Genomic DNA, 24602 nt, shown 5'->3' on the forward strand with positions numbered 1-24602 from the left:
CGTTTTTTTTATACACACGTACACACATATATAGATATTTATATTATATGTATATTTTTTTCGGTAATTTTTTTGTATTTGTTTCCTTAGCATTTCTAGTTGTGTTTGTTGAAACACAATCTGCGACATTGTCAGAAATAATTTTACGCAATTTTCACAAAAACAAATCAAACAGCAAGAGACAAGAGCAAGAAAAATACAAAACAACAACAAACCGCTGAAGAAGAACGTCAACATCGACTATTGGGAACATCAACACAATTTCAAATAAAATTTGCAAAGATTTTTAAATCAGAACGATAATCTTTTTGCTACATAAAAAAAGAAAAACATTTTATGAGTTTTGACACACGATTTTATCCAAGTAGATATCTACAATAATAATAATAAATTTACGGGTACACATGCCGTATACACAATATTCATCTTAATAGCTATACAAATGAAAAACAAATTACGCATACCACCCGTGGACTGAACTATTCTAAAGCATATCATATATTAGCTGTAAATTGAAGTTGAATATTTACACAAATCAATTAAGCATAGATCAAAGCTGTCTGCCCTTGAATTTAAACCTTATTGTAATCGATTTATAAAGGAGAACAAATAAAGCACATAGTTGGGACAACTAAATTATGAGCATGGGAATTGGTTGTGTTAGTTAAACGCTATTTTGGCTGGGCTAGATAGGAAAGCAGATCCCACAAAAGCGAACAAATGGATTCGCCTGTCCCCAATTGTCTTGCTGCTTATTGTTATTGTTCTGTAAAAGAGAGAGACAACATTTGTGGTTTTGAGTCATTGACGCAAAGCAATTTTTGCATTTTAGTGTCAAGATATTTTGGCATGCGCATCACAAATGGGGCGGGACAGCCACAAAAGGGGGGCCGAGATGCAGGGACGGTGGCACATGCGAGGCAGCAACAATTATTGCAAGCAATGGGCTATTTCAGCGGAACGGCCGTCCATCAAATGACCGCACCTGCATTGCACTGCCAACGAGAGAAAAAAGAGAAATTGAAGAGAGAGATCAACAGAGAATTGAGGGATGAAAGATGACTTTGAATGGAATGACAGATCAGATCGCGGTGTTGGGCTCAATCACAAGTAATGCTAGAGCTCTGGTTTTTAGCTTATTCTGCAGTTCAGCCAGCAATTGGTGCAGAAAATATTTGAGATGAACGGCAACCGTGACCAAAATACATACATATTCTATAGATAACTCTCGTCTAAATGCATTGGAACTTATCCAAATCGTCGATATAAAAATATCCATCGTCAGGCACGATGTTGTTGTCGCCATCGCCATCGTTGTCGTCGATGTCTTCGTTGTTGTTGTTGTTGTTGTTGTTGTTGTCATCGTTCGTTCACGTCGTGCACTCGGCCACATCTGCATCTCTCGTGCGCCTCCCGTGTGCATAGCCAGTGTTGTCCCTCCACCCCTCCTCTCAGCGCCATCCGCAACGCAAATTCCCCATCATCAAACTTTGTGCCTTAGCTTCGAGGCAGATTCGTTACCAGGTAGCCGATGTCTTGCTCCTCGGCTCGCGTAAATATCTCTAAGTGTGACAAATGAATGAACACTTCCTGAATTACGGCATGGCATTATTATATAAGATCTGGTATTGTCAACATGACAGATACGACTGCGCGCATCTTTTAAATTCTTTGGGAGAATTCGCCTTGCAGTAATCCATCCAAATGGAGACCTCAAATTTGCACTTGCAACTGTCAATCAACCAGATGCATATCAATCACATTTGCTCTGACAATTTATGGCAATGATCCAGTTTCATAAATACAATGTTGTAGACCTAAGTGTATTATAGCATATATGTTACAAAGAATCCAAAGAACAATATTTCATTTCTTTGATTTTTGCACTCCAGGTGCTTTAAATCAACATTATTATACATTCTTGCAGAATAATGTAAATAAATAGCAACAAAATGGGCTACGAAGAGTACAAAATTTAAAATCTTAAATAGTAATAAATATTTTTTTTAATAAGTCAAAAATGTTTAGCGAAACAATTAAGAAAGCTACAGTCAAGCGGGCTCGACTGTGAGATACCCGCTACCCATTTTGAATAAAAGCATAATAATGCAATATTATTTTTAAAATATACAAAATGAATATACCGCAAAAAATATTTACAACTACAATATACTAAATTATATGTTTGGTATCTCGTTGAAGTGCATTCTACATTAAAACAAGTAAGAAAGTTACACTCGAGTGTGCTCGACTGTGAGATACCCGCTACCCATTTTTAATAAAGGCAAAATATTGCGGTATCATTTTCAAAATATACCGAAAATACTAAAAAAATACTAAAAATATACCAAATGATATGTTTGGTATATCGATATAGTACACCAATGTACCAGATTGTCGGCCAAAGCAACTCAGACCCATAATAAGTAGGCGTTTTTGCCCATACAAAAGTATTTCTTTAATAACTTCCACAATTTGTATCTGATCATAACTACTATAGTAATTATTGTATATACCAAAATTGGTAAATCTAGCTTTAAAATTGGGCTTGTTATGCGATTTTTTTGATTTGCGGGGGCGGAAGTGGGCGTGGCAAAAATTTGAAACAAACTTGATCTGAGTGCAAACATAACAAATGCTGTCGAAAAATATAGCTCTATCTCTTATATTCTCTGAAATCCAGTGTTTCATACGGACAGACGGACAGACGGACAGACACACAGACGGACAGACGGACATGGCTATATCGTCTCGTCTGTTGACGCTGATCAAGAATATATATACTTTATAGGGTCGGAGATGCCTCCTTCTGCCTGTTGCATACATTTCCTGCCGGCACAAAGTTATAATACCCTTCTACCCTATGGGTAGCGGGTATAAATATACCATATTATGCAAAATATGCCAGATTGTCAGACATAGCAACTAAGACCCGTAGTTAGTACCCGTTTTTTCCCATACAACATTTTTATTATTCTTAAATAAATGCGAGCAAACATTACAATTGCTGCCAAAACGAATTATAGTTTTATCTCTTATAGTCTCTAAGATCTAGTTGTTCATACGGACAGACGGACATGCTGACATGGCTATATCGTTTTGGCTTTGACGCTGATCAATAATAAATATACTTTGTGGGGTCGCCCTTCTGTCCGTTACTTAGATTTCCTGCCGGCACCCAGTTGTAAAAATTAATTTACCGTACTTAATATTTAATATTAAGTTCCTAAAAAAATAGCCAACAAAAATTTCTTGATCTGCAAGTTTAATTGTGAAATAAATTAAAAAATTGGTAATATTCATTCGAAATTTGGAATACAGTTAATACACTGTTGATAACAAAAACGTTAATTTAAATTTTTTTTGTGTTTTTGCTTTTTAATATTTTCATCATAATAATCAGTTTCATGCCAAACGTTTAATGTTTCCCTGTTGTTTGATAACTCCAGGATTCTAAAGTTTTGACCTTATTAATATTTAATAATTTACATATTTTCGTTTAAAACAAAAACAAATGACATATTTCCTCTCCAATAAAAGAAATTCATATAATTTCCTAGACTATGCTTCTAATTACTATATCCTCAATAGCTATTCAAAATATAAAATAAAAGAAATAGTATATTTGAAAAAATGCTAATGTCTGCTCATAGTTCATTTTCTACAAATGTAAATTTTAAAACAAAATGTATTGTTTTTATATATTTTGAACTCACATATTTATGTGTAGGATAAATTCCCTTAATAAAAAATTTAATTCCAATAAATTCAAATTCCAATAACTAATAAGCCTTTTTTAAATATCACAATTTGAAATTAAAAGAAATACAACTTACCCAATAAGCCTGACTTGAAATCGTGTCTGCAATGCCTTGCAAAATTGGGCTATCATTACACTAAAAAAAAAAAGAAACTACTCATCCATTTTATTGATGTAAAATGTTGCTCATAGGTAGGTATTACAATGGCATAAGGCGCTTATGCATTTGATAATGTATTGATTAATTGCCTTGGCTCAATTGGGAATCGCACACGCGTAATTCAAATATATTTCCATAGGCACATAGCTTCTTAATTAGCCAATAAAAGCGAATCATTTCGACTTAGTCATTGATGTGTAGAGCATTAACAATATTTTGGTAAGCATTTGTCACCCAATTAAATTGGCTGCACTCAGCCCAGTCAGCAGGCAACTCATCCACTAACACAAAATACAAACAGATGAAATATATGCAATGTAAATATGTAAAAACGCATAACTCAAGTGCATCCAAATGCAATAATCAATGTAGATTTGCGTATAGAAGTACTTTATTCAGACGCCCAGACTTTTATTAATGATGAGTGAAAATGCAAAATGGAAATGTTTCTCAACTTGCCACAGTTTCAGCCTCCTAATTGCCACCCCATTTGGCATCCTTATGCCACACAGCCCCCCCTTGGCGACGCCTCTGGGCGCAATTGATTAATCATATGCGAAATGCTATAGACAGCATTGAAATGACTCAGTACAGCGCACATAGACATAGAGCAACCATATGTGTGTGTGTGTGTGTGGGCTCAGTTGTACACGATGATGTACGTCTATATGCCTGAAAAATTGTAAAAATATTTTACCAAATTTATTAGTGACATGCTAAAAATATACGCAAAACATTTTTCAGACTCCCAACAGGTAAAAAGGCAGACCCGATACGGTCGGACATAGGCGAACATAATAGACACTATATGGGTCATATTTTTGGGAACTGAGCCGATTCAATTCAATTCGATTCAAATCGATTCGATTTAGTTCGCTTCGCTAACACCAGAAGCTGGCCATGTGTGAAACTGCCCCAGTCGAGGAATAATAAGCAACAACACAACATCGACAAGTACATAGACCATGAGATATATAGAAAAAGATAGTGAGAGAAAGACAGAAAGATAGAGAGAGAGAGAGAGAGAGAGAGAGAGAGAGAGGGAAAGCGTGTGAGGCCATATACTTTGGCAATAATATATGCATACATAAGTATATGCAGGCTAGAGCTACTAAATCTAAAAAACATTCATATGCGTTTAATATAGCCGCTGCTTTGGTCTAAATTTAAAACAAAAGCTATTTAGTTGCGAAGAAGCGAAGAACTTCACACAAATGAAATTTTTCGCTGTGCAGCAGCCAAACGCCAAACGGACTGACGATGTTGTGGCCTGTGGCTATTTCAAAATACACTCGTCTATCTATACAGAAAGAAGAAAAAAACTAAATCTTAAATTTACTAGGCACACACACACAGAGTGACAGAGAGACACGAATTCGTTGGCTGTATCCTGAGCACAGCACGCATACGCCGTGTGGTACAACACAACACAGCACAGCGACGAGGTCCGTCAATGTATCTCGCATGCTGCAGCTGTATGCGAAAAGTAAAGCAAACTCTTGCTCCCGCTTGCTTGTCGTAATAGTCAGCACATCAGCCACAACTACATCGACATCTATAGCATCAGCAGCTGAAGCAGAAGCAGAAGCCGAAGCAGAGGCAGAGGCAGCAGCATCCATGTCCACAGCCACGTCCACATCCTCGTCCCGTTAATGTTGTCTGTTGTTGGATTTTTCATCTCGAAAACGTTTCAATTTGTCTATTTTTAGTCGCAAGTTTCTTTTTGTTTATTAGTTTTGTGCCTTCTGGCTCTCTATCTATCTATGTGTGTGTGTGGACTGTATATAGACAATACTATATAGCGAAGTATTCATGTACATGTTTGTAAAAAATTTTTTTGTATAGCTAGTGGGTCGCAATCGAGTCGAGTCGAGTCGATCCGACTGATGTTTCTGCTCTCTACTTTTGCTCTACTCTGCTCTGCTCTGATTTAACGTCACAACTATGGAATGCCTTGGCCATAGGGCTTCTTCTTCGACTGGATATATCTGTGAATGCGCACGCATTGTTTGGCTTGTCTTTCATTTGTTTTTCCCACAAATTGTTATTGCTGCAAAGCTCAAGGTAGATACATACAGCACTCACCTCCGCCTCCACCTCCACTTCCTCGTACTTTTCTACTCTGATACGTTCATATACATAACGTGTGTGTATATAGCCGTATCTGTGGCATTTATCTAACATCTACTTAGCATTCAAACAGCTTAACAGATATAAGGTCAATACATCTATATCTATAGCCGTGTCATAACTTATTGACTGTGCGCCTTTACGTAAGCTAAGCAGCCATAGGTATTATATGAGTTTAAGCTATATGATTTTAGATAATTCAAAATTCTAAACGAATATTCTAGAATTGAAAAAAAAAAGAAATAATTTGAATGGCTAGAAATATCATTTTTTTTCATTGAAGAATGTTTCGAAGAAAACAGTCCAGAATAAAGCAGGAAGAACACAAAATAATTATGAACTATAAATACCATAAGCAAGATTAAAAAAATAAGAAAATGAAAAATTCACAACGATTACTAAGAATTTATAATTGTAGTTGAGCTAAAATACAAATGAATGAGAATAATTTTTACAAGTTAATATGACAACTTTGAAAGAAAGAAAATCTATGTCCCGAAATTTAAATAAGTTTTTGTATTTTAAGTAACTTACTGAAAACTAAAGTCAAACACTGTCTATTTATTTATTCGAAAAGGTTAGATATAATTAAAATTAACATTATTACTAAAGCACTGGCTGAAAAGGACTTCGGTTTATCATTGACTTTTATTTCGCAATGTGCAGGAATAATAAAAAATCCTACATTTACTCCAACATTTACTCCAAATGGAAATATTTAAATATCTTCAATGACACAACGAAACTTTACCAAACTTTTTCGCGCATGCAGACGCTCAGTAAACACATAAAGCCATAAAATGTCTACTAAAATCGCAGATTTGAGATCTACAGGCTATAACGAGCTTGCAATCGCAAATCGGATATCAATTATACATACATATAAGCGTGTCCATAAACAATTATTAGTATGTATAAAAGTGTAGTGATAATTTAACGCTTCAATGTGTGGTAAACTGTGTTGGATAAACGGCTAAACGTATCGCAAACAAAGTCATAATTCAGAGAGCACCCATACACCTGTTTTGATACGGCGATTTGTACAGTTGCAGTTACACTCCATGAATATACTACGAGTATCTGGTTGTAAACAACTTGTATCTGTATCTGTAATTGTATCTATATCTGACTCGTTTACTCTCTCTGCTTTGATACCCGGAACTTTATCGAGTTTGTCGTTCTACTCGTAACACGGGACATAAATCAATATTAGCTTATCGTTAGCAAGTGTGGGAATTTGTGCAGACCCCAAAGATATTGCCATTGTGACCAGAGGGTTTTGGCTAGTCCAAAAATGTCACTGACATTCATTTGGATATCACTTGTCAGCGATTAAAGATGGGCTATTGGGGGGAACTCAAATCCTGGGTCCTACGAGATCCTGCCAAATTAATACGCTACCTTGTGCTCTTTGTGTGCAGCATTGTGGTTATTGTGCAGCTCTACGAATGCTTCTCCAAGCTATCGGATCCACCCATATCAACACATTCCTACTACAATGTGAATGAGACTATTGAAATGCCTGCGATTACGATCTGTCGTGAACCGCCTTATAAGGAGGACACTTTGACTGTGAGTTGTGTGTTTCAATGTGATTTCTCAACTGTGATTTAAGTTATATGTGATTGTTTATAGAATTTATCGAACGGCGGCTGTCCACATCCTAAATATGCAACCTGCTGGATGAATTATCCATATGATGAGCTGCCACTTGAAGAATTTTTCATGAACAGCACCTTCGAACAGGATCAAACCTTCTATTCATATGGACTTAACGGTGATCCGATTAGTAAGTCTAACTCCTGAAATTGACAGCAAGTGTATAAAAACTTTAATCCCTTAAACTTAGATGTGGATATCGATAGCAGCTTGCACTTTTACATGGGCAGATGCTACACTTTGCGACCAAAGATAGCCATGAAAAGGGTCAGCAAGCAAGTGGGATACTCCATAGTGCTGGAGCACAATCTATTCCAATCGCTGAGTGACATAGATTTGATCTCCGGTGCAGGCTGGCACGTTTTTATACATGACAAACGAGAGAATTTTACGGGTGGGTAAAAAATCGCTAAAATTAGTTCAATTATAAAGTATACACTTTCATAGAGATCAACATGAAGGGCTCGGGACGTGTGGAATACGTGTTTGTGAATATCAGAGAAGAGATCGAGGTCAAGCTGCAGAGTCAGATCTTCTCGAATGTGGAGAAACGCGATGAAGCCTGTTCAACGCAAGATGGTTACAGTGATCTTAAGGTAAGTATTATTCACTAGTGAAAGCATATGTATAATGAATTTATCTACAGTGTGGCGAAGTTTGCATTTGGAAAGATCTGACAGATGAGGTAAATTGCTCAGGTCCTTGGATGCATGATATAGATCAAGAACCTTGCAGCAACAGCGATTCCATGCGCACTCTCATCTCGGATTACAGAGCGTAAGGGCTTTTCAAATAACCTCGCCATCGTATGTGCTCTAATTACATCTTTTTACAGTGTCTATGAAGGCGACGATGACTACAACTGCAATTGTTTGCAGCCCTGCGAGTCTCGCATCTATACGACCTATATACAAAGTCGAAAGACGTTTGACCAACCTGAACCACGAACCCTTATCTACATTTACTACACAACCAAGTTGATATCGGTATGCCTATAGAGAGAGATGCTAAAAGGAGTTAACTTCTCAACTTTTTTCCTTCACTGTTCTAGCAGATGATTGAAGAACGTCCCAGCTATGATACCACACAGTTTATAGCCGATGTTGGCGGTTCATTGGGCTTTCTTCTGGGACTCTCTGTGCTGGGATTAATTGGCATATTGGAGCATGTAAGTATAATGCGGGAAAGGGGCTAACTTATAGACTAATTATAATACAGTCTGAGATTTTGAGTACTCACACATCTGTTCCTCTTCTTCATTGCGTTTACTTTTATCTTTGCAGCTGACGCTGTTCTTCTGTGGCGACTGCATCAAGCGTCTGCAGCAGAAGAACGAGAAACGCGCCCAAGCTGAAAATTCTGAAGATGCGCATTCACAGTCCAGTGATGAGACGCTAGACGTGGATTCTGTATACATTGTGGACAAGGAGACGCTGAACAAATATTGACAGCCAGCTGGCTTGGTTTGCCAATTAGTAATAGATTGAAATGCCGCACTGTGTCTAAATAAATTGCTTATATTTATTCAATATTACGCACTATGCAACTATAACTAATTATTTACGGGCACGAAATGAAAAGCACACAAAATAAAACCAATTTTCAACACAGCACGATACGAAACCGCCAAAACTGCGCATTAATTAAAGCTGCTGAGTAAGTGTTGTAAAGTTCTTCAATTAACTGTCGAAGCTGCTGATTGAGTGTTGTAAAATTCTTCAATCAATTATCGACAGCTCAAGATCGATCGGCGCAAATAAATCGATCGGTTATCGAACTTCAACCGCAACTTTTCAACGTTCTTGCATTAATTGATTGTTGATCTTATGTAACTAATACTAAGTTAAATAATAGATGGAGTGGAAATGGATCTTAGAGCAGCCTGGATCGCAGGAGTAGACAGCAAGAGAGCAGCATGGCACCCAGACTGTACGTCGTGGCTCCCGCACTGCTTTTGGATGTCTTTAACCCTGGCAATGGCTTGAGGATGTCGTCTATTCGGCTGATGATCTCTGGTAGTTTGCTGGCCACTACATTGCAGGAAGTTCCAGCGATGACATCTTTGACGCTGGCCGTCAGGATGCGGAAGTTAATGCTGCCGGGATACAACTCATCGTAGATGAAGACCTGCAGCTGATTGGACAACACCCAGAGGCGACGTTCATCATCCACCTTGACATCGCTAGGGAAGACCAAGTCATTGGTGCTCGTATAAACGCGATCCTGGGACTTGTAGCTGTTCGATGTTTGCCAGCAGCCGACAGAATTTTGATTGGGCAGTGCATAGAATAAAACTCCCGTCTCTGCGTCCAAGCACTGAGCACCAGCCTGGGCATTGAGGCCACGCGAACCCAGCACCTTGAACTCACGATAAATGTCGGATGAAGTGGCCAGCGTCTTGTTGCGCAGCACCGAGGTGCTGACAGAGAACTCCATCGTAGAGCTCAGCGGATGGAAGTAGAGAGTGGCAAGGCCATTAGACTGCGGCTTAGACAACGCGAGTCCGTACAAGCCATCGTCCCACTGGAATTCAATGCCTTGAATGCTAAAGTTGCCCGACATCGGATCCGGATGGAAGAAATGATGTTGTACACGCCAAGATTCCCGCTCTTTCCACGAATAGACCACTAGACCAGGAGCTCCCAGATCAGCCAAATAAGCAAAGGTATTCTCACAATCACCATCATCCACAGCCAGATTGGCAAAGAACGAGCTCTGCTTGGTCTGGCCCTCAGGCAGCACATGACGACGCAGCAGATTATCATTGTGCAGATCGTAGACCGACAGCTGAGCCGGACCATAGAGTTTGGTCTTCTCCAGCACACCCGAAATACGTGAATCGAGCACCCAAAGACGGCCACAGCGATCGGCACGCACTCGGAAGGGGGAGACGAGCTCGGGATCCGCTTCAGTCAGACTGTGGGCCACCCAGCTGGGGAATGGCGTCAACACGGGCATCGTTGTAGAGTTGTCTGTGGATTGAACGATAAAAGTGTAAACAATTTAATGACTATCAAGGTGAGTGCTCTGCTAAATCAAACGCTTAATTAGCTGATGCTAATTGGCAAAACGAATCTCAATGCTTGGGTGCTTTGGATGAATCATAGGACAAGTTTGACAAATTTGGAGTTCAATCAGCTTGCAACTTTATAGGTGTTGTAACCAGACAGCTGTTATTAAATGCAACGCCAGGTAAACATTTTTATTTGAATTACTTATTCAATTTAAAAACGTAGAAAATAAAAGTATAAGATATATTCTCAGAAATCTGTGCATATCTACTAGACTTACTTAGTATCTTTCTCTATATATCTGTCGATAAATCTTTAACTTGTGTGTGAAATGTGCACAATTTGTTTATTATGTTGTTGTGGTTGGTTCTTTAGCTTGTTAATGACGCAAGCGAGCGGAAATATTGGCATTAATAGCGGCCAAGTGCGAACGAAACCAAACTGAATTGTTTGGATTTAAGATTCAAGATACACAAAGCTATCAGATACCCCGCTAGCTAGCTGACTACGAGAATTCTACATAGATATATTCCACGTGCAAAACATGACAATGCAACTGTCGAGTTCGCAGCATAAACAAAACTGCAATTATATTCAAATTGCAATCGTGCCACCAAGGTTAACTGTGAATGCAACTTACCATTCAGATCAAAGTAGGCCAATGAGGCGGGAACACCTTCGCGCCATCTGGGCAGCGTTACGAACATTCGATTGCGATGAATCTCCAGGCCAAATGGCAGCACATTGGCCGGCTTAAAAGCACCTTTCTCAATGGCAGACCAGCGCTGCTCGGGACTATCGTATTTGAAATCCATTTCCCGCCATCCGTAGGCAACACGCAGATTATCTTTGCCGGCAACGAGGCCCACACAGAGCACAAGTGCTGCAGCCAAAGCCCAGCCAGCTGTCATTATAATTCTCTTGTCTAGCTGCAAATAAATGAGAAGATTAGTCTTGCAATAGCTGTGGGCCGTAAGCTGCTTCCGTTGAGCTGTGACCTTGACATGACCATAAACTAGCCAAGCTATAGATCAAACCTAAACACAAAATCTATTTTGATACTGAAGATTCAACTACAAAACCAAATCGAATTTAAGCCGCGCCTCCATTTTGAAAGTTGTTTGGCTGCTGGCCAAATACAAAGCACTCGAAAAACATTTGTAGACAAGAGTGAGCGACTCATATAAATAGATTATTAATTCACTGCATTGCGAATAGTGTGTGAGTTATTCAATAGCTTGTCAGCTTCAACAATTACCGGCCATAAAACATTATAACATACTTAAGTGTCTTTTATCATCATCATCATCGTCGCCACCATCACGATCTGTATCACAATTAGTTTAGCTATAGCTAAGCTATAGTGCACGTCTAAGGTCTTTTGCACGTAATGTAGGCTAAGTATAATATATAGACGTGTGTTTTTTGTTTCAGTTAGGTCACTCAAAAATCTCAACGCTTGTCTCACATCTCTTGCCAGGGCCATTGGCATCGAAATAAGTTAGATATATGTTATATAGTGTGTCTGCCAGCGGGCACTTGAATTAACAACTCAGCTCAACTCAACTCAAAATGAAGCCCGCACTTCAATTTGCTCGTCGTAATATTTCTTTTATTTATCGTGCGCACGTTCTGGACACATTTTTATTTCGTCTTTCACTTCAAATTTATTACAGGCCTGTTTTTGCGCTTGTTTTATGGTGTGTTTCGCCTTTTCAGGCCTTTTTTTGTTTGGTTGGTAATGTATTCATTTATTACTGGGAACATTTCAAGTTTTTGCTTTTGGGCCTTTAGTTTTAATTAAGTTGATAGCCGCTTTTATACATTTGTAATGGGCCAAGTTCTTTTCGCTGTTGTTGCTGTGCGAATCCATTTTAGATTGTCTTTCAATTAGTCACAGGCAACTTTTTGGTCAATTACCTAACCTATTTCGTTGGCCTTATTGGCTGCTGCTGCTCAACGGCGCAAAACTGTTCATTGACTAGTGACGGTGACAATTGAAAGTGAAGGCGTCGCAAGAGTTGCGGCAGTTACAGTTATTTTGGGGCGTGGCAGAGTTCGAGTTCGAATGTTATGCAAACGTAGGCGAGTTTGTGTCTTAAGTCTTTTGTTTTGCTAGCAAATATTTTGCTATGAATTTGCTTTACTTCAAAAAATTGAACTGTTGCTTAACTCGTTTTCTTGGCCAGCACTTTTCAAGTCGATACGCACCTTTAAAACACGAATAAAATAACAAAACACAACCGTCGCCAGCGAGGCTCAAAACGAAACTAAAAGTCAACACAGCAAATTGCTCACCATTAAAAGCCGAACGTACCCGAAACCGATCTTTGAATCCAGTGGCTCGAGCATGTCACTGAGCATTGAGCGGGGAGCGTGAGCGTTAGCGTTAGTGTTGTCTTTATAATTCCACTGAACTTGAATTAGTCAGTCCATCATAATTGCTGTAAAGCGTCCCCGCTCTCTTTTAACGCCGGGAATTACAGACCTGGTTTAGCGCATATTAAAATCGCAATTTGTAATAGTTCTCCCACGCCAACTCACACTTTTTAAAGACTAATGGTAATAGTATCTGCGGTGGGTGGTTAAAAGCTGAAAGATATCGGCCCTGCAATCGACAAGCCCCTGAATTTAGACCCACACTCCACTCTGCAAAAAGGCCTATTGAAAAGACTCTGACGTAGCGGCAACTCACTCTTCGGACTTATCCATGCGTCATAAACAATCAAGTCTTGGGTTTTTTTTTATTTTATTTCATTTATGAATTCCAGTCTGCCAGTCATTCTGAGCGTAAGATCTATTAAAAGAAAGCTTCAATGAATAGATATGATGCTAGATTGTTCCTTTAGAAATAAACTTAAACACGTTGACACATTTCTATGTAGTATATTTTATTTATTTAAATTCAATAAATTAATTTAAAATGAAGAGAACAATCAAAACATTAAACTAGAAATATTATCAGTATGTGATTTGGTTTTGTTTTTTTTTTTACGTTTAAAAGAATTTTAAACAATTGCTTATATAACTTGTTTGTTTGTAGTTTAGGTTTAAAATGTGTTATGTGTGTGTGTTGTCTTGTGTATAATTTCCTTTGCTTTCAATTCTATATGTATTTTTTTTTTATTTTTTGGTTTTTCAGTAGAAACATTTCTTGTATAAACACTAATTGTAGTATTTTGGTTTTTATATACTTTACAACATTAAAAACTTTTAACATATGCATTTCTTAAAGTTTTGTTTTTGATTTTATGCATTTGCACTAAATATTAATTTGCATTAGCTAAGTATTTGTGTAATTAATTTTATTAGCAAAAAAGTAAGAAAGAAAAAAACAATTCGAAAAGTTCTTAGTTAGTAAATGCAACGCAAAAGAAATGGAGAAAAACTATCAAAGCAATTAAATTTATCTTAATTTCATTTTTTCCTTTTTTGTATTATAATAAAGCGATTCCTTGAGTCCGACTGGAGAGAGGGTTCAATAATCATCTTTGGCAAAGGATAAACTAAACTTATTGATTTACTGAACACACCTCACTCTGTCGACTCTTAAAGCATTTATAATATATATATTTTCGAATATTATATCTGGGATAAAAAAATAAACAAATTCGAAAAATGTAATTTTTAATTCACAATTAACACTAAACACAACTCGAAGGGGAATTAATGGAAAAAACAAACTTCTTGATTTTGGCGTCTTCGATGCTTAACTTTGTTGTGGGCGTGGTCGCCTTCTTCGAATCCTGCAGTGCGGCAACTATTAATGTATGTGTTAATGGATGTACATATGTGTGTGTGTGTTTCAGACAGAAAGAGATAGACATGTGTATGTGTGTGTATGTCGATATACGATAGATACGAGTTAATTATTGTATTGGGCGCAAGACAAGGACCGAAAAGTCCAACAGTTGTTGTTGGCAACTGTGATGTGCTTATTATTTTTTTGTTGGCGTTCGCAGCGGGGGTTGGCCAGAGGGTTGTGATGTCTTAAAGGGGGGTGGTTGGGGTAAGCACATCGCCTGCGTCGTAAGATGGGACAGGAAGAAACGGGAGGAGAGAAGGACATGCAAAGTAGAGTAAAATACACATCGATTCGATATTGGTGTATTAAGAAAGAGAGAGAGAGAGAGGGAGACAGGACGCAGGGAACTTTTCGCTCAGCAAAATTAATGTGACACGCTTTCGCCTGGACGAGACAGACATTTACGAATACAATGAATCTAATTGTGAGTATCAGTTGTGTGAGTGTGTGTGTGTGAGTGTCATATGAGTGGTCAAGATCCGTACATGATCCAGCTACTCGCGTGTCGCCCAGCGCAAGGACAGACTTTGGTGGCTATTTGACAAGTCGACAGATATCAAAATAAAATAAATAAATGAAAATACACCTATGGAAACCATTTAGGCTTTCGATACGTTACGTTCTGCAAAAACAACGCGTGCAACTTACTAATTAGTTATTGTATATTGTTAGGTATGGTACAGTTATAGATCAAAAATCAAATCAATACAGCATGGAGTGTGGACCGTCACCAAGAATAGTAGATCAAAGAACTTTGTGAGTGTGTGTATCGAAAGTCAATTAACTAAACATTTTTTGTATATTTAAACTACGTGTACTAAAAAGAAGGCAAACCAAAATGGCGTCCATTTAAATGTAGAATATATTTACAGTTAGCTTTCACAATTCGATTGTTAAAATCGCACTTAACTAGTAGAATTATGAGTACGTATTATATGCGTTTATAAATTGTTTATAGCCACCAAGAAAAACAAAAAAATGAGCGAAGTTTTGTCTGTCCTGCATTGAGGTACTCTCGTCTGAAGCACGCCGTTATAACATCCCATTACGCCCATCAGCCGAGCCGAGGGCGCAGACGAAGAACGGATGCGGCGAATATGCCAGACTCGAGAGTCCAACATCAATTTTGCGCTAAACCGAGCAGGAGATGCCGTTGAACTTTGGCTTAACACCTGGCACAGTTCTTTCACTTGTCATTGCTTGCGATTAGTACTATATATAATATACATGATAGGTATTAGGCATATAGATACGAGTAGATAGACAAATATATATATAAGACAATATATATGTATGTTAAGTATGTGATGTACATATGTATGTGTTTGGTTTCTTTGTTAGATTTGTTAATTGGGTCGGGGAATCGTTCGTTGGTTGCTTGGGTTGTGCTACAATTCGACTAGTCTATAGGCTACACTGGGTTTGTTCTCTTCAGACCCTCGCCAGGTTACAATACAAACAAAACTATGGTGTGAAACAACTTAAGCTACAGATTTTTAGGTATATATGTTCTATGTAAGTATGTAGGCTAGCTATTAGCCAATAACAAACAAAGCCTGAGCCTAATTGTGTTAGACTTTGTTTTTTTTTTTCTATATTTTTGTTGCTAGGAAGCTGATTGTTTTGAGTATATTAACCAATGGAAGAGCGCTACATTAACAGAGGATTCAACTATATATGAATTTATATTTAAGTATCAATCAGAAGGAATTATGTATTTACTAACATGTGCGGTACTCTCAACTGAAAGCGTTCATTTATAAGGTCTATTATGTGTAACTAGTTTCTTTTTAGTTTAGTACAAAATACCATAACCAAATTGATCAAATTGATAGTTAACAGTTATAATAATAATAATAGTACATGTGATTTGTATAATAATAAAAGAAAATGATGTAGATACCTGATACTGATACTGCGGGATGTTCCCATTGACAGATGCTGATCAAAATGATAATAAAACGTACACCAAAAGAATTGTATTTTATAAAATGTTGAGTTAACTTACGAGTGTGCTTTTTTGTCGGGCTGATAACGAACGAACGAGTAACGAGTAGCGATTAACGAGTAAGTGAAATATGACGCTTTTTTTTTTGTTTTTTTGATTCGTTGAGGGAGAACATTGGGAGGAGAGAAAAACGCACATAGATGCTGTTATATAGACTACATATATGCATATTGTATATTGTATAACAGTTTAACAGTTTGTGGAGCATTGCAAAATGGACACAAAAGAAAGACTAAAAAGCTACGCACAGATAAAATACGAATTCACATAATAATACAATATATGTATGCTATATAGTTGATATATATTTATACGTGGTTGCCCGATTCTTACCCAAAGCGTATAGTAATCATTTCTTTCTGACACTGAAGACGTGGTGAATTGGAGAAAGAGTAGAAAGGTATAGAGAGAGAGAATAGAACAACGTACGTACGTGTTGTTGTTTTGCTTTGCTTTGGTTAGAAAATGGACAGGGCGTACTTTAATGTGAGTGATTGGCCCCAGAGCTCTAAATAAAATTAAAAAAAAAAAAAAAAAAACATAATAAACAGAAAATTGTAATGGAAAAAAGAATGTAAACAAAAAAACAATATTATTTGCGGTATATATTAGTTAGTTATGAATTATTTTTACTAGTTTTGTACAATTACTGATATATATCTAGGAATATATTTATATATATGTATATAGTATTAAGATAGATATAGCGAAAAAGGAGAGATAAGACGCTACAGAGCAAAGAGAACGCCAGATGAGAAGCGATGCGAGGGGAAGAGGGGAGACGCTTAGCAGCAATACATACAGGATGTACGTATGCTTTGTTATTGTAATGATTAGAGCAGTGTCTGTGTTATGCAAGAAGGCAGAGAATGCACAATACACACAAGTATAAAAAACAGAGTCGATTGAAGTTAGTCAAAACACATAAAAGACAAATAGATTTATAGAAAGCGCGAAGGGAAAGATGGGGGAGGAGAGTGTAAAGAATTTGTCTGTCAAATAAAACCAAAAGCAAAGATTGGGTGCATATTGAAATGAACTTTAAATATACTCGATTAACATAACTACGCATCGCTGTTAGTGAGTGTGACCTGTGTGTGTGTGTGTGTGATCGGTGAGTGTGGGTTGGTGTGTGTGTGTGTGTGTGTGTCTCAAAAACTGTTATACATTGAAAGAATAGCTTTTAGAGAATTGCGTAGCTTGAGTATGAAAACTTGCTTGCAGTTGTTGTTGTGATTGCATTTTGCTTGCAACTGGATGCTGATGTTCTGGTTGTTATAGTAGTTTCCTTTCTTATTTGGATTGGTGTTGATTTGTCGACGCTTATTGCAGCAGCCTGTGGTCTCTCTCTCTTTCTCTTCCTGTTTATCAATCGTGAAAGAGCAGCGGCAACGGCAGACCCACCAGCGAAGGCTGCGTCTGAGGATGCGGATGCGGATGAGGCAGTGCCGTCAATGTGGCCCGCTGAAACGTGGCTCGTGGTTGCGGCTGTGGATGCGTCTGCTGCGGGGGCGCCTGCAATAGTCCCGGCGCGGCAGGCAGGCATCATCTGAAGCGCGGCTGCATCATCTGCAGCATATTCGGATGACCAGGCAGCATCACACCCATCCCCGGCATTGGCATCGCTCCGGCATGCAATCCCGGCAGTCCAATCGCCTGCATGGGCAGCAAGCCTGTAAAATACCAGTTTATTATTACAAGTTTCCGTGCAACTCAAATTTGAAATACTCACCTGCTGGCATGCCGGGCAATGGGCCAGGACGCAACATATTGCTGCCGATGAGGGCGCCATGTGGTCCAATGGCAACGGCGCCAGTTCGCAGCTGCATCGGTTGCATGGGTTGCATCAGCTGCATGGGCGTGGGCAGTGGCATCTGCATCGAGGATTGGCGTTCAGAAAGAAATGTAGAAGAGAGAGCATGGAAGAGAGCAAAGGATTAATCGTTTTAGTATCACTTAGGGAGGTCATATAAAATGTGTATATCGAAGCCATTGTACACAAAATTAGCTAATATGTTATTATGTTTATCTTTTTGTTTTTGGTTTTGGTTTTTCTTTGTTGGTATTAAGAATATTAATAATAAGTTGGTTTTGCGTACTTATTTCATTAAATGGATAAATTGATGTACTGTGTTCTTGTTGGTTGTGTCTGTATTGTGTGTGTGTGTTTGTGTTTTATTGTTGTCGAAACTTTTGCATCGCATTACAATGTTACAATGAGGTATATATATATATATATATATATATAGTATATATAGAGAGACATATAGTATAAAGAGAGCAACTTATCTCTTTTTTTGTTTTTGGTATTTAAATTACAAAACTATCATAAGAAATAAATAAATATAAATATTGTAAATAAATGTAGATATTATGTAGAGAAATTAAATTGTTGTTGGTTTAAAAAGAAACGTACTTACAATTCGAAAACTGAACTGACGACGGATGGGGGAGAGTTGCGGAGGAGATCGATAAAATATACACGATCTCGACCTCTAAAACACTATTTGCAAAAAAGTTCTTAAAGTGTTTTGTTTTGCATTTTGCGCATTTCATTAAAATCAACTTAAAACAAATTAATTATTAATGATAGATTGAAATTCAATACATACTTATTACTTGTCTTGAGATTGGCAAAAAATTCGGGGAAAAAAATGTGTTTACTAACCGGGCAGGCAAAGTTCCAATTATTCTTTCACAAAATTTCGAATCACTTAATTTTGGTTCATACTTAGCTATATTAAGATGGGCGTGGTCGCCAAGAGGCGTGAATATATTAATCATAATTATAGATAGATATATTGCTGTGAGGTAAGGTTAGTAGTGCTATTAGAATAGAGCTAAGAAAGACAATCGAAAACAATTGTATTTCAGCTCTATATTTATCGACAGTTAGAAAGAGGCGAACACGCTAAGAATGGAGCTAATAATTCCCAAATATATGTATGTATAGTAGACTAAAGCTCACGCCACCAAGTGGAATTTTAGTGTTTTTCATTGTTGCTTGGCAAATGATACCAGATCGATATTAAGTGTGAGTGTATGTATGTGTTTGTATGTGTTATATTCATAGAAAATAACTTAAGATGTTAGTCAAGAATTTCCATAGAGGTAGTAGAACACGTAAGTAGTTGTATTATATAGTTAGGTATGATATGGTATGTATAGCGAGAGAGGGATGCTCGAGCACAGAAACTTTGGATTAAAACATATATATTGTATTTATAAAATGATAAGTTATAGTTGAGGTAATTTGTGGAATACGATGTACAATTTACAGATATAGTAGAGAACATTTAGATAAGATAGATTTGAGTTTGTGGATGTGTGTGTTGGTGTCTCTGTTGTATGTGTGTGAGTATGTGTGTGTGGGTTTTAAGAGATATTAATAGTCATATACAAATAGATATATATATATAATTATATTATATATGTATGTAGTCAATGCTTTGTAGTGGTGTAGTTTTCGTGTGTGGATATGAATTAATCAATCAACCAACCAATCAATCAATCAATCAATCATTAACCAACCAACGCAGCAACCATTACGACAAGTTCAAAGTAATTTTAATAGAATTAATTATACAAAATGTACTTACATGGCTTGCATTAGTTAACAACTCTCGACATTACGTTACGTCAACGCGCTTACGTTTGACGTAAGCGTGAATGCGCTTGCAAGGCAAAGTACGTACTATGGCAACTTTTCTTTTTTTTTCTTGTGTGTTGTTCTTTGCATTACCATTATCACTATTATTCATATATGGCATATATTCAATTATCGATCACAGCGATCAGAGGGATACGAAATACGGGATATGGGAAAAGTTGGGACTGGTGAATTATGGAATGAATTAGGTTAGTAAAATGTATTATAAGAATGCATGTTGTGGATGGTTTTTTTGGTGGGTGGTGTTGTTGGTGGTTGGCTTTTTTTTTTTTTGTATTGAGGAACTTGCTTAGACTACTACGAGTAATACTTGCATAGTAAGAAGAGTACAGTAAATGGTACGTAGTACGAGTACGATTACGATTACGAGTATTGTATACATATCAATATTATAATGAAATTTTGGCATTTACTTATCTTTCGTAATTTGCGCTTGCATATTTGGGCTACTTTTGGTTTTTTAGTTTTGTTGTTGTCTTTTTTTTTATATAGATATATGGAAAGTGAAGTGTACAAAAATACATACTGTAGTATTTAACTGTTTTCTCGGCCCTGCAACTGGCAACTTGTTTATCAACACTCAACTGTACTGCACTGCAATTGTAATGTTAACTTTTAATTTTGTTACTGCAACATATTAGATTCAATTCAGTTTGGTTTCATTTTTTTTTGTTTTGCTTAGAATATACATTAAATAGTAGATGGGACATTGTGCTAGAGCTGGTCTATATCTTTTATGGTGTATGAATAATAAGAAGTTAAAAAACCTTAATGATGGCAAAAATAAAGAATAGCCCCAAGTACCTAAAATGGTTTGCATACGATAAAAAAAAACAACTGACAGATAGCAGCTGCGAATATTGATCCCAAAATAGTTAATGAAAGTAAGATGGGAATTAAGATTAAACTATGGAGAGTGAATTAATGAATGATGCCCCCAAAAATATATCTACCCCCTATAATACATTTACAACTAGTTGTTGTTGTCGCTCAGCTGTTAAGTCGCGTTCATTGATGATAAAGAAGCTCTAAGCTAAGTTTAGATATCTACAAATGAATGACATTTTTTTTTGCTTATGATCATTGAATGAATTAAGACAGATGAGATCTACACTGGGATTATGGATATAAAAAGATAACTAATGTGGATGCTAGTCCCTAAAATTTAGCCCCAAAAACATTCTGAATGATTTGGTTTTTTTTGATAATAAGAGTTGGGCACGTTATCACATTAACGTGTTGACACAACGATTTCGATAAACTCTGATTGAGATTCAGCATTGAGGAATTTTAGACAAATTGTCGTTGTTGTTGTAGTTGGGAGTTGTTGGCAGCGAACGCTGTGCAGCACTGTGGCCACTGTTAGACACTTACCATGCCCAGGCCAGCGGCAGCGGCAGCAGCCGCCGCTGCAGCTGCACCAGGATTGCCTGGCTGACGCACCGCCTGAAGGCGTTGCAGCATCACGGCACGATTCAGCTCCTCCAGTTGCTTGGCTTGTTGCTGCTGCACTTGCTGCTGTTGTTGCTGCTGCACATGCTGTTGCTGTTGTTGCTGCTGGTGCTGTTGTTGTTGCTGCTGCTGTGCCGCCTGCACTTGTGCCTGCTGCTGCTGCTGGGCTGCAACAACTTGCGCCACCTGAGCTGCCTGAACTTGAGCCTGCATGTGTTGAGCATGCGCGGCTTGGACTTGAGCCACCTGTGCAGCCTGTGCGTGCGCCTGCGCCACGGCCACCAGAGCGGCGGTCTGTAAATAGATTGATTGTTTGGGGTAGTGTTTTGTCTTTATAGCAAATATAAACAAAAGGTTCTCGAAGGAATGTGGAATGTCGACTGTGATTGCAGTCTCTCACTCTCTCTCTCTCATTTATTGTAGACCCTTCACTTTTAAACAAAAGTGAAACGGAGTCTATTCAGTTTGTAATATCTTTGCAAATTCGAAATGCGCACTCGCCGAAGCAACTGCAGCAAAGTGACCTTTTGTGTTTTTGCTGTTTGTTGAAAATCATAAATGACTCGTGAGAGTTTATGTTTTTGTGATAAATTGAAAGCCGTCGTTCAGTTTTTGTTGCCATTAATTTGTTTGTTTAATTAAAAAATTGTACAGACATATATCATACTATATGCTAAGGTTTATCTTTTTTTATGTTTTTGTTTTATATGTTTTTCATTATCTCTTTTTTTTTGTTTTGTTTTGTTTTTTTGTATAACTCCGTAATAATCCATTTTGTCGGCCGTTTTGTGGTCGCGTGCACGCATTCTTCGAAATTGCAAAAATAATTGAACCAAAAGTCTCTTCGGTACAAAATGTAATATTCAAAAATAAAAACTACAGTATGTCCAGCTTTTTTTTTGATCGCGTGGATAAAAATGGAATTCATAAAAATGCGAAACAACAGCGCGTTGCAAACCACGACACAGTCTCTGTATAAAAAATTGGCAGATCTCTGAATCTGAATTGTTTTCATAATAAATTTGCAGTTGCAAGCAACTACTGCTCTTGCAACTGCAACAGCGTATTAGTTATTGTTGTTGTGTTTGTCTGTATTCTGAATAATAAGATTTATGTATGTGCAATTGAGTAAGGTTTTTTTTTTGTCTTTTTGTACAAGTCGAAAGTCAAAAGTCCAGTTGTCAGTTGCTGTGTCTGTGCGTTGGCGTCGTCATGTGTCTGCTCATTTATATTGACTATGGTTTCTATAACTATGATAAGAACTCACTTCCTGTGCCTTGGAGATCGCTGTGCTCACAGCGATTGCGTTCGCAGCGGCGGCCGCAGCGCTGCCTGTTGGCGAGATGCCCGACAACGACGGCGGAGGCGGTGTTGATGGCATCGATGAGGCAGCACTGCCTCCTCCGCCTGATCCACCACCACCAGCATTATTATTTCCACCACCATTATTACTCCGCGGACTGTTCGTTTTGGGCCCTGCAGCGATGGTTGCCAATGCGATCGCTAGACGCGCTTGGTACTTGGGTTGACGGGCACGCAATTCCTCTAAACTTGCGTCCTCGGCCGGATGCATAATCTTTGTGCTAACGGCGGCCACTACGCCGCTGCCTCCTGCCGAATTCCCGCTCGCATTCGTCGTACTTGATAGCCGTCCCTGTTGATGAGGATCTGGTGCAGACAGCGGCGTCGCATTTGACGTTGCACCGCCGCCAACACCAGCATTATTGGTTGTGGGTGGAGCACTTATGGTGGCGTTGCTGCAAAGCAAACAATTTTAATTACAATCATTCATAGTAAAGTATATTATCTTCATACCTATAAGCCGGAAACGTGGGTTTCTGATGAGCCATGGCTGCGGCATGCTGCTGTTGTTGCTGATGTTGATGCACCGCGGCGGCAGCTGCGGCCGCTGATGTGGTAGCCATGGCTGGGAATATGGGACGCGGTGGCATCATGTGAGGCATCATTGGCATTGGGTATGGAGGTAAGGGCGGCATATGCTGCATCATGCCCATGCCATACTGACCCAGCATGTGTGGTGGCATCATGTTGGGAGGCATCATCATGGGCGGCGGCACTGACATGGGATCTGTATGGGAAACATTATAAGTAAGCTGCACTAATACTAGTAAAATTTGTTGCTCACATTCCACTTTCTTCTTCGCCGCTGGCTCATCGTCATCTGAATCGGACTTGCCGCCATTCTTTTGCCGCTCATGATCTCGCAAGTCCTCCGCTGGAATGCCATCCATGCCAAAGATTTCGATCTCAATGTTGGAGCGGTTGGGCAGCGAATTTGGCACCTTGTCCACCGTCTCTTTGTGCACCTGCATGCAATGAATAGAGAGTCCGGGTCCCGTGTACAGTTTCTTGTGGCATATATGACATTTGAAGTGTTTCGCCTTCTGATGTTGCACCAGAATTTTCTCATCATCGAACTCTCGATTGCAGTACCTAAATAGTTGCGTTTTGGGTTAAGGAAAGAACCAAAAGATGCGACAAATACACGCACACACACATAAACTCGACGTTATATAAATGTACAAATGTGTAGGTGTGTTTAGATGTATGTGTGTGACTATGTGAACGTGAGTAGATACAAATTGTAATGAGTCTCGCACGCAAAGGTGACGGCGGCGGCGCTTGCAAAGAATTTTTTTTTTCTTTTTCATTTGTTTTGTTTAAAAAGGATACCAGCACCAGGGTTTCGATGCCTTCTTCTTTTTGCGACCCATTGTCTGAACTTTGTTTTAATCACACGCACTTAGCGGGGCGTACAATATAAAACTATAAAAATACAACTTTTCTTTTGCAAAAAAAAATAACACACAGTTCTCCAAGCGTCGTGTCGGTATCGTGAGAAAACAAAATGGAGTGTGCAGCGTGACCACAAGTCAAATTCCAAAAAAGATACCATAATTGCGACAAACGGGCACACTGAATGCGA

At 38.3% G+C, this 24602-nt stretch overlaps 3 protein-coding genes across 7 annotated transcripts; 1 reads left to right on the plus strand and 2 right to left on the minus strand.

Moving 5' to 3' along the window:
* The first annotated feature begins 7276 nt into the window (after positions 1–7276).
* On the plus strand, positions 7277–9193 carry LOC132798034 (degenerin del-1). 2 transcript variants are annotated; one of them, XM_060809765.1, is made up of 8 exons: positions 7277–7622; positions 7686–7839; positions 7900–8103; positions 8157–8305; positions 8356–8486; positions 8545–8695; positions 8761–8877; positions 8993–9193. In XM_060809765.1, exons 1-8 carry the CDS (start codon positions 7389–7391, stop codon positions 9155–9157), a joined length of 1305 nt encoding a protein of 434 aa, XP_060665748.1. In that variant the 5' UTR covers positions 7277–7388; the 3' UTR covers positions 9158–9193. The 2 variants fall into 2 exon arrangements, with proteins under 2 accessions (XP_060665748.1, XP_060665749.1); XM_060809766.1 differs by having other exon boundaries at positions 7279–7622; positions 8764–8877.
* Positions 9194–9210: 17 nt separating this feature from the next.
* LOC132798008 (protein yellow) lies at positions 9211–13024 on the minus strand. 4 transcript variants are annotated; one of them, XM_060809739.1, is made up of 3 exons: positions 12932–13024; positions 11361–11649; positions 9211–10681 (listed from the first exon to the last, which is right to left on the minus strand). In XM_060809739.1, exons 2-3 carry the CDS (start codon positions 11629–11631, stop codon positions 9582–9584), a joined length of 1371 nt encoding a protein of 456 aa, XP_060665722.1. In that variant the 5' UTR covers positions 11632–11649; positions 12932–13024; the 3' UTR covers positions 9211–9581. The 4 variants fall into 4 exon arrangements, with proteins under 4 accessions (XP_060665722.1, XP_060665728.1, XP_060665732.1 ...); XM_060809745.1 differs by having other exon boundaries at positions 11361–11645; positions 12932–12958; XM_060809749.1 differs by lacking the exon at positions 12932–13024 and adding an exon at positions 12894–12923 and having other exon boundaries at positions 11361–11645.
* A 4915-nt stretch (positions 13025–17939) lies between these two features.
* On the minus strand, positions 17940–24523 carry LOC132794151 (BUB3-interacting and GLEBS motif-containing protein ZNF207). Its single transcript, XM_060804420.1, has 7 exons — positions 24350–24523; positions 23802–24109; positions 23471–23744; positions 22923–23412; positions 21578–21949; positions 18266–18407; positions 17940–18206 (listed from the first exon to the last, which is right to left on the minus strand). The coding sequence occupies exons 1-7, from the start codon at positions 24388–24390 to the stop codon at positions 18079–18081; spliced, it is 1755 nt and encodes a 584-aa protein (XP_060660403.1). The 5' UTR covers positions 24391–24523; the 3' UTR covers positions 17940–18078.
* Positions 24524–24602: the final 79 nt, after the last annotated feature.

Source organism: Drosophila nasuta, chromosome 2L, assembly GCF_023558535.2.
Source record: "Drosophila nasuta strain 15112-1781.00 chromosome 2L, ASM2355853v1, whole genome shotgun sequence".
Lineage (NCBI taxonomy): Eukaryota > Metazoa > Arthropoda > Insecta > Diptera > Drosophilidae > Drosophila > Drosophila nasuta.

Coding starts and splice junctions, on each gene's coding strand:
- LOC132794151 (XM_060804420.1), bottom strand. CDS start 24,390: ATGGGTCGCAAAAAGAAGAAGGCATCGAAACCCTGGTGCTG. Junction 24,110..24,349: donor GCATCGAAACCCTGGTGCTG/GTATCCTTTTTA, acceptor GCAACTATTTAG/GTACTGCAATCGAGAGTTCG. Junction 23,745..23,801: donor GGCGAAGAAGAAAGTGGAAT/GTGAGCAACAAA, acceptor TTTCCCATACAG/ATCCCATGTCAGTGCCGCCG.
- LOC132798034 (XM_060809765.1), top strand. CDS start 7,389: ATGGGCTATTGGGGGGAACTCAAATCCTGGGTCCTACGAGATCCTGCC. Junction 7,840..7,899: donor ACTTAACGGTGATCCGATTA/GTAAGTCTAACT, acceptor CCTTAAACTTAG/ATGTGGATATCGATAGCAGC. Junction 8,306..8,355: donor ATGGTTACAGTGATCTTAAG/GTAAGTATTATT, acceptor ATTTATCTACAG/TGTGGCGAAGTTTGCATTTG.
- LOC132798008 (XM_060809739.1), bottom strand. CDS start 11,631: ATGACAGCTGGCTGGGCTTTGGCTGCAGCACTTGTGCTCTGTGTGGGC. Junction 10,682..11,360: donor GGCCTACTTTGATCTGAATG/GTAAGTTGCATT, acceptor TTCAATCCACAG/ACAACTCTACAACGATGCCC.